General features: G+C 39.4%; 1 protein-coding gene across 2 annotated transcripts in view; it reads right to left on the bottom strand.

Moving 5' to 3' along the window:
* Positions 1 to 15,094, bottom strand: part of Msh3 (mutS homolog 3) — a 155,405-nt gene that overhangs the window by 80,445 nt on the left and 59,866 nt on the right. For both annotated transcript variants that reach the window (XM_027401745.2, XM_027401744.2), the window contains exons 9-12: positions 11,852 to 11,964; positions 9,969 to 10,083; positions 2,141 to 2,225; positions 61 to 170 (exon numbers count right to left, since the gene is read on the bottom strand). In XM_027401745.2, the coding sequence (XP_027257546.1) occupies positions 61 to 170; positions 2,141 to 2,225; positions 9,969 to 10,083; positions 11,852 to 11,964 (423 nt within the window). The remainder of the gene's footprint in view (positions 1 to 60; positions 171 to 2,140; positions 2,226 to 9,968; positions 10,084 to 11,851; positions 11,965 to 15,094) is intronic.

The following is a 15,094-nucleotide window of genomic DNA, read 5'->3' on the forward strand; positions in this document are numbered from 1 at the left end:
ACAATTTTATATTCACAGTTTAAACATACACACATATACACACCAAGAAATTCCTTTCACCTTAATTTAAGCAATGGTTGGGTCACCCACTTCTTTAACTTCCTTCTACCAAATGAGGTTTTGGTGTGGTCTAAAACCCAAAGCAAACTTCCTTTGGTCTTCATATCAGTCTGAAAAAGATCAGAAAACAAATTTTATTAATGAAACAATTATAGATTACAATATAGCATAGTAGTAAATTTATGTTGCTGATTATGCGCCCTAGTTAATCCACCTATTCTAATTGTTTTTCATTGTAGTAATTGAGCAGAAAGCTTTCTGCATGCCAGGCAACTGTTCTACCTCTAAACATCCTCAGCTCTTTTGATTTAGTATTGTGTATGTCCAGCGTAATGTGCTCCTCATAAGAAGTGTTCCTTTAATGTGTGAGGAAGGAAAATAAAGGCACCTGTCCACACAAGGGAAAGTATGGACATATCCTATATATACAAGAGTATGTAGCTTTTGGGTTAATTGTAGATAAACTATTCTCAGGCCTCTGTTGATAAGGCCACAGGTAGGCAGCAGAGGTAAGTAGAGAACATTACTTCTCAGCTTGTATGTCTATTAGAACCCACGCCCTGACCTGGAAGGGGCTCTGAGACACAGCTTGATGACAGGTGACTCTGCCTTAGGAACTGAATTTGAGAGCTGACTCTAGTAGGTCTGCCTGAGATGTGACAGGGATGAGGAGAAATGCAGGGCTGTGTCTGCGGGCTCTGTGGGAACTCTTCCAGCCAAGGGACAAGCTTTCATCTTGCTTCCTGTTTCCTTGTGCAGAGCCAGGGAGAGACACCTACAGCAGGATTCAGGGGTCACAGCACCTCCAGTACAGAAGGGCAGACAGACAAAATAGTTCCTCAATAAAAAAAAAAAAGAGCTGGACTGCACGGGACAGATTAGAAGATGAGGAAATTATAAGAATCAAGAAAATAAATAGGTATGTACATGGACACAGCAGTATGTATTTGGAATAGCTTGAAAGCACTTCACATAGAAGATTCTCCTCTACTTCACCAAATGATCTAGAATTGGTATTTTATTTTATCTGGGATTACACTTTATTTCTTTACTATTTTGTTAGAATACTAGTTTATATTTCAGTTTTTCTAGTGAGAATTTAAAAATGAAAGCAATAATTTGAATCTTTCCATTATGGTCTTAATTTGTTGATAAAGGGCAAGTAAGTAATGATGAGTGTAGCTTGAATTCTAATTGCTTTTAACAATAAAAACCCAGAGTCAGATATAGGGGCAAATGCTGAATGACCAGATATGCAGACAACCAGCCACTAGTTCTTACCTCTACTGAATCCTCAGATCAAAGGGGAGATCCTCTCCCTATGAATCCTCAGACTGAATGCCATCTCAAGAAACCTCAAGACTGAATCCTGAGCTCCTATCTCCTCCCACCTTATATTCCTCTCTCTATCCAGTCATATCACTTCCCATCTCCATTCCCCCAGTGAGAGATTAAAGGTGTGGGCCACCACCAGTTGGCTGTTTCTCTTTTAGACTGATTCAATCCCATGTAGCAAAGAGTGGCCTTGAACTCACAGAGATCCATCTGCCTCTGTCTCCCAAGTGTTGGGATTAATGGTCTGTGCCACCACTGCCTTGCCCCTAGGCTATCTAGTGTGGCTAGCTCTGCACTCTGATCTTCAGTCAAGCTTTATTTAAGTGCAAACAAAATATCACCACAGATGAGAGCTTGTGAGATGGGATCCCATGCATCTTAAAGTCAAGCTGAGTATCACAGTGGCTTGTCTCATGAAAATAATGAAGTAAGAGTTCAGACATTAACAAGAAGTTAAATGTATGTAGGAAAAACACTTATCAACTGGATGAAGGCAATCACTTCATATTAACTTTCAATGGCAACAGCCATTCTAAGAAATATTTGATACAGAAACAGCAGGATGCTACATCCTTCAATTACTAAAAACAACAGTCTGCAGTCTGCACTCAACAAGTGGTGTTACAGACAAGTAACACCCAAGTGACAGGCTGCTCTCTTAAAACAGCCTGCTGCCTTCTCCAACCTTTCTTCAATTACTTACTGCAAATCATTTTTAATCAACTGGCCTTTGTGTCCTCCTGACCTGATTCTGTAGGATTTCCAGATTCCTTAGTGTTGTTCCATTAATTCTCATAAATTCCATTCCACTTGACAGCTGTTTAAAATTCCTGAAAAACGTGAAATGTACTAAATCCATAGGTGAGCACATACATGTTAGAAAATTAGGAACTAGAAACAATCCAGTAATACTTGACAAAAATTAGCATTTTCATAAGAAATCAACCCAACAGGGAACAAGACGAGAAGCTGCAGGATGCTGTCTTCCACTGATGCCACTGCTGTGACACCAAAGGCAAGAATACCAAAGGGAATGGAAAAGGTACAGTGTTTCATGTTTGTTCACATCTCCAAGAACAGAAACAAACAGACTTTTATCACTGGCAGAGGACATGGTAGTTTCAAGGGAGCCTATGCAATTAGCTACAAAACCTGTCAACATACCTAAGTTCTCCCTTATTCTCTAGCATGAGATCATCTTAGTAAAAACTTTAAAATCTTTCACAAAGCATTCCAAAGTGTACAACAAATGTTACTTAGTCTATAATAACAATACATAATAATGTTACCAATGTTTAGTGAGTGTAAAACAGAAATGAAGCAGAAGTGATTTCTTTAAACACAGTTCAAGGATCCATATACTCTTTATGGTCCTGCAACTCCCACAAAAGTTTAATAATTTCAAATTAGCCATGATAAGTGATTTTCAAACACTTGTACAATTCTAATTCACATAAAGAAGTATTAGTCAACACATTACTAATACAGTAATAATTTCCCTTGTCAGCTAATCCAACAGTGTTAGACAGACAAGTGATTTGCTGGCTTGCTTTGCTTGTTTTTTCTATCAAATTCACTATGTAGTCCAACCTGGACTAAAATTTGTTATCCTCCTGCATCTGCTGCCCAAGTACTGTGATTACAAATGTGTGCCACCATGGCTTGCTGCTAATGGCTTACTTTTAAGGGGGGGGGGGGAGGAGCAATGTTGAGTCATTAAACTACATAGATGGAATGTGTTCGTGTTTACACCACATCCAAACAGCATTTCTGGGGCTAAGTAGATTTAAGAAAATTCCAATTTCACAAGGCATCTATAGAAACAAGTCCTCACCCAGGAATACAGAGTATGTAAAATCAGACAGAGCCCAAGGTGGTAGTACTCATGAAAGACCTCTTTGCTTCTGGAAGACCTCCAACCAAGGCCAAGAGCTCTTGAAAAGAAAAATAACTTACCACAAACTAGGAGCAATTTACCTAAGGGAAGTTTACTCTGCCTTTCAAAGGATGAGAACTCATTAGTGATCATCAGAGGGAGACAACCCTAAAACTGACTGACAGCATATATGTGCAGCCTTTTCTCACTCCTCATAGCTGTGAATGTTCTTGAAACACAGTTTCAAGATTGCAACTGCACCATCTTTAATGGACCTAAGCTCCCTAGAGGCAAGGATTCCCATTCATCTTCTGATACCATGGGGTAGAAACCACAGCTGCTTAGTGAATGTCTCCACCTTAAGAGTGGATGTCCCCACCTTCCTAGTGAATGTCCCAACCTTCCTAAAGGAAAATTGCTTTAGGTTTGTTCCCCTGAGTCATAGAACCCCAGTAATTCCTGTGATGCCCCCAAACATAGCTGTAAACTATAAAACATCATTTACAGGCAGAATCAATTAGACAGACTTTGACTGTATAGCTAACAGGCATTCATACAAATTCAGTCAACGATCCAAATCAGAAGGGCTGGCAGCCTGATTCTGCACTGGTATCTAACCAGCTACTTGTCTGTTTAGAAATGGAGTCAGCCTGATGCTTCCTGCTCTGGACAGGCTTAATTAACTACATCCTAGCACTGGTAAGTTAACACGTGGGTACCCTAATCAGACACAGATCCTAAATAGGTGCTCAGTTACTACCCTAGTTGTGTGGGTTGCTATGACAAAATACCTCAGACTTGGAAATCTATAAACAAGAGAAATTTATGACTCAAAGTTGTGGGGCCCAGAGGTAAGACCAAGGATCCAACAAATCCAGAGTCTGCATGGGTCTGTTCCTCATACATAGTGCAGTTGGGGGTCCATGAGCCTCTTTTATGAAAGCAGTAAACGCCCTCCTCACCTGAGAGCCTCACCTGCTAATGCCATCATAGCAATAAGGAAGAGATTGATAATTCGAATCTGGGGTCATGGAGTTGGCATGAGAAAGACTATGAAAGAAGCTACAATGCGGCATCTCACTGATAGTTAGGGTCAGGAGAGCTAGTTGACCAGAGGATGCTTCTAGACTCCCACGCCTCAAACATTATCTCTCAGGGTATAGACTTTGAGCTCATGGGATTATTATACTGATCACGTGAGGGTATGGGACAACTGAGTGATAGTTTTGAATCATCTATACATTTTCATTTTCTACAAGTACAAAACTTTTTCTTGTTCTTTTTGCCGTAATTGAACAAGAAATCTGAACTTCAAATTGGATACAATAAAGAGGTGTTTCATTAAGCTGACATCTCCACTGACTTAAATAAGATACCAACCAGTGGGCAACCCTCAACCAGACAGAATCCTAAGCACAGAAATACTAAGCAGCATTGACGACTTGCTGTGCTCTGGGAATTTCTCAAATTTGGGGGTGGTAAGAACTCTGGAATGGAGCTTGGACTATTCCTTCCAAATATAAAAGAAATTTCCTTCTTGACACTGCCTGTTTCCACTGGGAATTCTAAATATTTTGAAGATTCTATCTGCTAGCATTCTCAGGTACTCAACAGTATATAGTATATGACCACTGGTCTAAAATATTCAAGCAATTCTGAATTATTTATACTCATGGAAGATGCAAAGTTTGTGTGCTCTGATATGAATCTCATAAGTAATATCTAGCTAGAGCTCATGCTGTGTGAATCTGGACAGAAATTTTATGAGCCATATGGGGAAAGACCTCATTAATATTTCAGCAACAAAAATATACAAAATATCTCTGGTCTCAAGCTTCATAAGGGGAAAAATAACCTTGGCAAAACTTGCTGAGGGAAAGTGAGGGGCTTTATTACCCCTACTCTACTTTCGGCCTGAGGGGTGGGGAGAGGAGCCCATCTTTCTAAATAGTGAAAACACAAACATTACCTGAATGGTCAACCAACTACAGAGAGCAATTCAAATACTACTTTAAAATAGAAATGGAAATCAAAACACTCTACTATGTCACACATGAAAGAGTAGAGGATCTCTGGTTTTTAGAGTGAATTGGTTCATCATTCATCTAACTTTGGGCCAGTTAATTTATGAATTTTAAGATGCATGGGAGAGCCGGGCGTTGGTGGTGCACGCCTAGAATCCCAGCACCTTGGGAGGCAGAGGCAGGTGGATCTCTGTGAGTTCGGGGCCAGCTTGGTCTCCAGAGGGAGTCCCAGGATAGACTCCAAAGCTACACAGAGAAACCCTGTCTCAGAAAAAAAGGAAAAAAAAAAAGATGCATGGGAGAATAAAAACTCAGTTTCATTGTACTTTCACTTCTTCTTGATTCATAACTATGCAAACAACCAATAACCCTATTAAAGAGGGAAATAAAGGCATATACCCAGCTCCAGAGCCCCCTACCAGGTTCAGTGAGGAAGTCCATAGAATGAGGAAAAATCATTGCCAGCTACACATCACATACAGTATTAATAACCATAATGTATCAAGTATCAAAAAGGGGTGGGAGCTAGACGAAAACAGGCTCACAAAAGAAAAAAAATGGCTACGAAATACCTTTTAAAGTGGTCAACATGTTTAGCAATCAGGGCAATGTAAATTAAAACTACTTTGAGATTTCATCACACCCCAGTTAAAATGGATAAAATTAACAAAATAAATGGCAAGGATGTAGAGCAATCCCTTCTCCACTGTTAGGAGTGCTAACCGCCAGAGACACTCTGGAGATGGTGTGAGCGTCCTCAGATAGCATGAACTTGGACGCTGATTGCAGTGAGCTTACAGATCACTGGGGAGCAGCTGACCTCCATGGCATCATCTTCCAGTCTATGAACCTGGGATGCTTGTCCACTTATTTGGGTGCTCTTCTTTTCAACAATTTTTATAGTTTTCAGAATACAGATTTAGTTTTCAAAATACAGACTTTGGTTTTTGTTACATTCATTCTTACTCTACTTGAAGATCTAATCAAACAAATCTTAATTAGAGCTACCAAAAATGGAAACAAATGCATTTCCAAAAGCCAATTGTTTCAGAATTTCATAATTTGGTAATCATTGAATTCTGTCATAACTATGTTGGGCAGCTTTATATTACTGTGACAAAGCACCTATGCTGATTGCTTATGCAGAGGGAAGGCTAAGTTGGCTCACAGTTTCAGAGGCATCAGCATATAGCCACATTTGGCCCTGAATCCAGGCAGTACATCAGGACTAGGAATCAATGGAGCCAGGAGCCAGGATCCCAATATCGATAGCCTTCAAGGGAGCATACCTGACACTCTCCCTCCACTGAGCCCTATCTCACAAAGGTTCCATCACTACCCAATAGTAATGGAAACTCTTAAAACATGGGCCTTCGGGGACATCAGCATCCACTATAGTAGTAACTCTCTAGCATTACAGTCTCTGTGCACTATCATGCTATCTTGCTCTAGAACAAGCCATCTTAAATTCTCAAAACAATTCTGTAGCTTCAAAAATTGTGTTATGTGACAAAACCCCATTTCACCTGTGTTTATAAACAATTCCTAAGATGGTGGGTTTTGGGTTTGTTTGTTTCTTTATAGCACCCAACACTGTTATAAAGGCACAAGGACCTGTCAGTGAATGCATATCAGGATCTACACACCACAGCAACTTCTGTGAAAGGAGAGTTCAATTTAATTTTTCCCTGATAGCATAGCTCTTGAAGAGAAAGTTCACAAGTTCAGTAACATAAGACTGCAAACTGACACAACTGAGTTTTATGTCTAAGGAAAGGAGTGTCTGTTCTTCCTTATGTGACTTCCTTTTTCCAAAACATAAAGCCTACAGAATCCCATTTTCAGAATTACCTTCTGAGGGAAGCTACTTGCCACCTATGGACACCTCAATTGCATTTCATATTTAAGCAAAATGGTACCAGTTTGGCCACTATCTTTATATGTTCACCTTGGTTTCCAATGACATTTCGGCAACTGTGAGTCAGGTCTACTTTGAGATTAGCAATATTTTCCTTTTTTCATTAATTCTGTCTTTACAGAGGGTTGTTAGGGGTCTACACAAAGGAGGGCCTGTCGCTTTCAAACTATGTCTTTTTTGACTTTGGCAGAGGCACACTAAGTCACTACCAGAGCTAGCTCTCTGATCATTTCACAAAGGCACCTCCAAGTACAGATAAGAGAAAATGTCACACGACTTTCCACATGTATGCAAAGGAAACATTCAACTTCATGCAATTGAATCAAAAGATCCACCATATAATTCAAAATGAAGTTTTTCAAAGTTTAGTACACAAATTAAGTTCACGTTTTATTACTTAGAGCTATTGTTACTTCCAACAAATATGAGAGGGCATAGCCTTTCATCTATTCCTAAACACACCAGAGCGTGGTTTAAAACAGAAGTTTCCTCATTCCAAGTGTCTGCTTCATTCACAGGCTCCCCATTGTTCAAAAGTCAGGTGGCCTGTGCCTTGTCACCTATTCTCCAAGAGACCAAAGGGTAAGCCACACAAATGGATCTCTTTTAATAAGTCTGTCTTTGGAGCATAAGTAGAGTCCAATGAGATATAATCCTAGGCTTCAAACCTTTTTAAAGTATAACCTTGCAGCTGACTGGACTGAGAACTGCTTAGGGTATGTAAAAGCATATTGTGATTGTTTGCAATGGTGCTTCCAAAGACCAGGAGACCAGGGAAGCTCTGGCCTAGTTAGCAGATTTACCCTGGATGTGCTCATAATGTGATGGATGCATTACCAGAAAGTGTAAAGGGAAAGAGCTGGGCTGCTTGAGTGTGTAGGTCACTTATTCAGACCCCAGTGCCATGACATGAACTGCACCACTACACCCTCCCCACCGTGACAGAAGGGCACCTCTAAAACTATGAACCAAACTAATTTTTCTTCCAGTAAGATGTTCTTTCGGGTATGTTAAGCACAATGATGAAGTCATTACTGAACATATACAGAGGAATCTATACGCAGATTTATAAAAACAAAACAAAACACTATACCATCTCCTCTGCCAAGCCTTGCTTTCCTTCCTTCTCAATGGGGGAAAACAAACAAACAAACAAACAAAAAAACACTGCTCTGAAACTGTTCATCATCCCCGTCCACTTCTCACTCCTTTCCTTAAGTATGCTCTGTTCTGTTCAGAAGCTTCTAACTTCCTATGATAAAATATGCAGCTCTTTTCATCAGCCTGATCTTTGGCTTGATTCACTGTTAATAAAGATTTTAATGCGGATCATGCAGGTCATTTTCACGGTTTTACATCACTCTGCATAAATATGACACCATGAATCTACTTTCCTGTTGGTGGGCATTTAGGTGGCTTAAGTAAGACAAAACTATTTCCAGGGAAATGATGGTCTATTTTATTAAAACATACACCAAAAACAACACAAGATTCCCAAGGAACCTGTTCTTCCACTCTCTGCAGTAACCTTGAACAACATTATTTCTTGCTATAAACTTCAAATAATGCTATTTTACTAAGCTAGCTCCTACCTGCTCTACTGCCTCTGCAGAATGGGAAGGAGCTTGCTCAAGCAGGATCTGTAAGCAGGATCTGTAAAGGTAATTATTGACAGTGCCACAAGATGGTAAAGGTGCAATTAGAAAGACAAGAGGATTACCAATGCCTTCGTTTGCACCACTGGTTATTAAGATGGTGTTTTCCTAGAATGTCAGTTATCAGGTTTGAAATGTCTAAAATCTACAAACTTGATCACTTTTACAAAAATTTCTCTAAAGTAATAGTTGGCCACTTTAACTCTAACTTTGTGGTCTATGAAATAACTGAAACCAAGAATAAGAAAATTTGGAGCTTTTTAAATTTTTTGTCATTTCTTCTTTCATGTACATGCAGGTGTGTAACAAGGTTGCATGTGTGGGTATATGTGCAGTTGAATGTGCACATGGATGCAGAGACCCATCTGGCATGCACATCAGTTCTGAGAATATGAATTCCTGGTAACTGCCAGTGCAGCAAGTGTTTGAACTCTGAGGTGTATCCCCCACCAGCCTCCAAAAAAAAGGTGAAAATTGATTCATCCTTTGTAATACTACATCTTAATCTAGTCAGAAGTGCTGTTTTGTAGTCAGAATAATGTATTACATATCTATAATAAACACAATTTAGCAGGATAATTAATGGCAATTTTTATTATTCCAGCAACAGTACAAAGCTCATCCTTACACTCTAATGGCAGACCTCAGCGTATAATCCATGCTGTGGTAGATTGAATGGAAATGACCCCCATAGGCTCTTACATTTGAATGTTTACTCACTACGGAACAAAACTATTAGAGGATTAGGAGGTGTGGTCTTGCTGGAGAAAATGTATCACTGGAGGTGGGCTTTGAGGTTTCAAAAGCCCACACCAGACTCCAGTAGACACTGCTGCCTGTGGATCTGGATGTAAAGCTCTCAGCTACTTCTCCAGCACCATGCCTGTCTGTGTACTGCCATGCTCCCTGCCATGATGATAATAGACTAAACCCTATGAAGCTGTAAGAAAGCTCCAATTAAACACTTGAGTTACTTGGGTCATGGTATCTTTTCACAGCAATAGAACAGCAACCAAGACACCTACCAAATGTGTCATATAAATATTTTGATTATAATTCTCCTCTCATCTTTTTTTTTAATATTTTGAGATATTACTTACTCTGGTTTGGACAATATCTTTTCCAGATTAAATTCCTTGAGATACCTTATTATAGCAGCCAAGGAGCAGATCACAGGCTTCTCTAAGTTAATGATACCAGAGAAATTCTGAGAGCCTAAAAACAGAATAAGTATCCTCAATATTATCACTACAGTAAAAATACATTAAGTAAATTTCATCTATAAAAATAGTAATTTATATCATGCATACTAGGCTTGCACTTGGGAACCAAACTGTGATTACAAATAAATAACTTGTGGGTCATGACCCCCTTTGGGGGGTCAAACGACCCTTTCACAGGAATCATCTAAGACCATCAGAAAACACAGATATTTACATTATGATTCAGGACAGTAAAAACAATCAATAGTGAAGTAGCAATGAAAATACTTTTATGGTTGGGGCTCACCACAACATGAGGAAATGTATTAAAGGGTCACAGCATTAGGAATGTTGAGAACCACTGACCTAGGGTATAAAAACTGATGAACAGCCCTTATCCTTCAACTGAGAACTCATTTTAACCTTCTTGTTCTATTTCCCTGGAAACAGAGTATTAGGAGATAGCACTGTCTCCAGTAAAAATGATCTGAAGTTAGTGAATTACTCTGGGTTAGAAAGAAATACTCAAATCCAGAGTGTTGGCCTTCCCTGAGCTCAATGACTCTTACAGTCTAGCATGTGCCTTGCAGAGCTCCACCAAAAGATTTCTGAAGGGCATGGATCTTCTACACCAGGGCAAATCACACCCACAGATGAGCCTCTGCCCCTCACGTAAGTCGTCACCTGGGGAAAGCAAACTTAAGGCCCGCTGGTGCCACAGACTTCATAAAGCTGCTGTGAACATGGCTCACACTAAGAGAACACAAGCTGTAGGCAGGCTGCTTTCCATCCCATAACCTTTCAGTCAGTCTGAGGCTCAGAAAGGATTGTGATGTCTTAGGTTGATGCTAGCTCATACTACTTTCACAAGTGGGATACAGTCTCAGACATTCATTAAATTTGACTTAAAGGCATATGAAACCAGACAATGATGCCTTGGTGATGGGGAAATGACAAGACAATAAGGCTTAAGCAGGGGCTGGAGACAGGGCTGGTGGCAAGTGCTCTACAGTATGTGGCATGGACATATTTCCTCCCTGTGGGGTATAAGGTGGGTGGAGAGAGGACAAGTATGTCCTGAGAGAACAAGAAATTCCTTTTCACCTTGCCAACCCTGCAACTGATGTTAACACAACCTAGACTGACAGGAATAAGAGTGTACTGACAGGAACAAAATCACACCCTACTATGTGACAGCAAATGTGAATTAAACATGTAATGGTTACCAAACATATTGAGTCCACTAACTAATGTGCTGGCACTATAACTTTGGTAACCACCATTTTAAAATATTTATCAGAATATTTATCAAACACTCTATAAAACAATGAGATGAGCCATCTTTAAAGATGGAGAAGAAGGGTTGGCCAACTACACCTTCATTAAAAAGCATTTGTCTAAACCAGCAGGTGACAGAACAGTCACAAGTGAAAAGGGAGATATTACAATGGTGTCTGCATGCTATTAGGTTGGTTTTCTTGGTGTGGCTGTTTTGTTTTGCTCTTTTCTGCTGAGACAGGGTTTTGCCCACTGAACCAGGCTAGGCTGGCACTAGAAATCTTCCTGCCTCAGCCTCCTCAGTGAACAGACATGTGCCAAACAGACCCAGCTGCAGTGGTATTCTAGATGAGCCCATGAACAGGAGTTCTGCCCTCAGATGCACCCACACGTTTCTATTCATGTCCTACTTGTCACTACACTGAAAGCCACACTCATGACTTTATCCACATTTGGCATCAGTGCAATTGAGGACATATGGCTAATATCAATAAAATACTTACCCTTGCTGTCAACTACCTCTCTGGCATAAAACTCTGTAACTGCCTGGAAAGCATGGCTGTATTCAAAATAAGTGTTATCCATCCTTTCCACTCGAATTCTGTCATCCCGAATACTGAAAAGAAACAATTGAAATTTCAAAGAATTACTCATTATCTTGAATTACATGTATTAAGGTGTCAGTCTTGAACAACAACAACAGAAGGCAGGCGCATTCCTTACTGTCTTCAGCACACACTGTGAATGGGGTGAGACTAAGCCTCCAACTTCATCTGAAAAGCACTCTCTTTGCATAAAGTGTCTCAACTGCTACTTTGTCTACTGGCATTTCACAACATGAGCACACTGACTACTTCATATTGACTATCCAAAAGAACTCACTGAAATCAGAGGCAGCTGAATTATGATTATTAAGGGAGAAAATTTTAAAATCATTTTAATTTGATCACAGTTGTTCAGAAAATCTGGCAAATAAAACATTGAGTAGTTCATTCTTTGAGGAGTACCTGGGCCTAGCTGGCTCTGTGCTAAGACCAGTCTCATCCCAGCCCCCAGTCAACCATATAGTCAATTCCCCTCAGGTCAGTTCTCACTCTTGAATAGACATGTAACCTTTTCAAATACAAATAAAAGTTTTTATAAATAAACAAAATCCCATAATCCACATTGGATAGTTCATTTCCCATTTTTCCTGAGTCCCTCCTCCTTATCTATTCTTTCTCCCATAACTGGATGACTGCTATCACCTCACAGCCCAGGTGGACCCTTCCACAGTCTTTACTGTTCATCTGATCAGACACAAACACATACCACAGACTTATATAATCTAGTCTCCACTGCATTATAAACAAATGATATGACTCTATACCCATCTTGTTTTCCTAAGTAGTATTTCTTTAAAATCTCTTCATATGTCAACGACTTGTCAATAACTCATTCTTTTGAACAGTGGAAGATATATCACTGTATGCTGATGCAATTTATTCAACCATTTCCTTATTGCTTGATAATCTCTCAGTGTTAACATTACATATTATGTTCAAACACTTTTATTTCAAAATAATAAAGTAACAGACATAGCTGTAGCCAGTCACATTCATCTATTCACATCTCTCTAGGACACAAACAAATCATGAATTTAGTGTGCTCTTATGCTTTGCAGCATGTTGCAGTGGCTCCTGTGCCTAACATCCTGAGTGCTGTTTTACTAAATCTGTACCATTCACTTTGGGATACAATGCTATACTGCTAAGATTTACACAGGCATACTCCATTCGCTTGTAAATGGTTCTAAGTACTCTATTCTGATATGTCCTACTAAAATTGATTCTTGTTTTTCAGATACAATTTATTTGAATCTATTTTTGTAGACAGCATGAGATTAGAAACACAATTTGACTCTTCATACATTAACCATACCTTACAGAGCATTCCATCTTTTCTCATCAATTCACAACACTCCTTCCACTACCTATTCCACTTCCCTCTAGGTATGAACCTGTTTCAATTCACTCTACTCATCTTTGTGTTCACCTGTATCTCATGTGAATAGAGACAGGTCTGTATGAGGTCTCTATTAACATGGGTAGCCAAGAAACCTATACCTTACTCTCCAAAACCTTTTCTATTCTTGGGCCTCTGATTTTCCTTACAAATTTTCAGTCCATCTTAGCCAGTTTCACAAGCTTTACTGAGATTTTGACTGGATATATATAATGACTGATTTAGAGAGAAATGTTATCTTCACAGGAATGTTCACTGCTAAAGGTGGTATTTGCTATTTATATCTCCAACATTCAACAATAACATGCTATAATTATCTCCAGGCAATATAATCTACAATTATATAGATTAATATTCTAATATTAATATCTCTAATATTCAACAATAGCATGCTATAATTATCTCCAGAGGGCTTCTGCATTCTATTGGCTCTGCTCACTCCCAGTATATACACATGGTGTGGAGCTCAGCATCAGGAATTCTGATGCACACTGAAGTTAGGCAAACTGATCTAGACACATAAAGTCAGAGTGGCTGCTCCAAAGCCTGTCAGGTACAGGAATCCAGTGATCTAAGACCACAGAGCTGCTTACAAAGCCAGACTAGGACACCTGTGCATCATGACACACTAAAAGATCTCTCATCTTCCTGTTTTTGCCCTTTATTCAGCCCTTGTCATGATCTCTACATAAAATATAAGGGAATTCTTGAAATAATCCCCTATACAAGCTATAGGAAACTTCTCCTTTTCTGTTTTTATTAAAATTTCTTCTGAACAAGGAAATTCTAAGGTCTGGTTTGAAAGTTCCACTGCAACAGCCAATTAAACAACCACCTGACACTCAGTAATACTGTCTGCCAAGCAGAAGAGGTAAAATCCTACAAGGAAACTCATTATTGAGAAAGAGACACTTATAGTATTTATATCTTTTGCTATGCCATAAAATAATCACAAACATAAAGTCTCTTGTGTGGACATATGGCATATATCACTCAGGTTCGTATTCTTGGTTTATAATCTAAAACAATAGACAACAATGCAGTAGATATAAACAAAACATACAAAGACCCCCCCCAATACTTCTAGAAACAGACAAACTATTTTACAAGTTCAAGAAATCATTATAATAATTTTGTTACTTTTTTTCATAAAACATGTAACTGGTCCACTGGGGGAGAAAAACAGTCTTTCAAAACATAACTTTGTAAGAAATAAAACCGCACACACCAATTTTATATCACTTCAAATACTGTCATGAAAACAGAGAACAGAATGGCCAAAACCTACAAATGATATAACTGCATGGTACCCTTAAGAATTCCAAATGCAAGCTAATGAAATGAGCAGCAATAAGATTCATGCCCCATTTGCAGGCATGTGGGAAGTAGACAGAAACATCCAGGCATCAGGGACCAAACAGCAACCACACTGAGTATAAAATGTAGCAAGAGGTGAGCAGCTGAAAGCACAGGTGAGAATGGTACAGCCTACTGACCAGGAGCACACTTAGTCCACTGTAAGGTGTGGAGGGACTAGAAACTGTGAACTCACAAAACTGTCGAAAGACTTGGGGGAAAGGGGTTTTGTGTGTATGTGCATGTACACATGTATGTATGTGCATGTGCCTGTGGCAGCCTGAGGTCAACCTTGGGTAACCTTCCTCAGGAATGCTGCCCACATTATTTTTGAGACGAGGTCTCTCACTGACTTGGGGCTCATCCCATTAAGCTAAACTGTCTGG

The sequence above is a fragment of the Cricetulus griseus genome, chromosome 2 (assembly GCF_003668045.3).
Source record: "Cricetulus griseus strain 17A/GY chromosome 2, alternate assembly CriGri-PICRH-1.0, whole genome shotgun sequence".
Taxonomy (NCBI): Eukaryota; Metazoa; Chordata; class Mammalia; order Rodentia; family Cricetidae; genus Cricetulus; species Cricetulus griseus.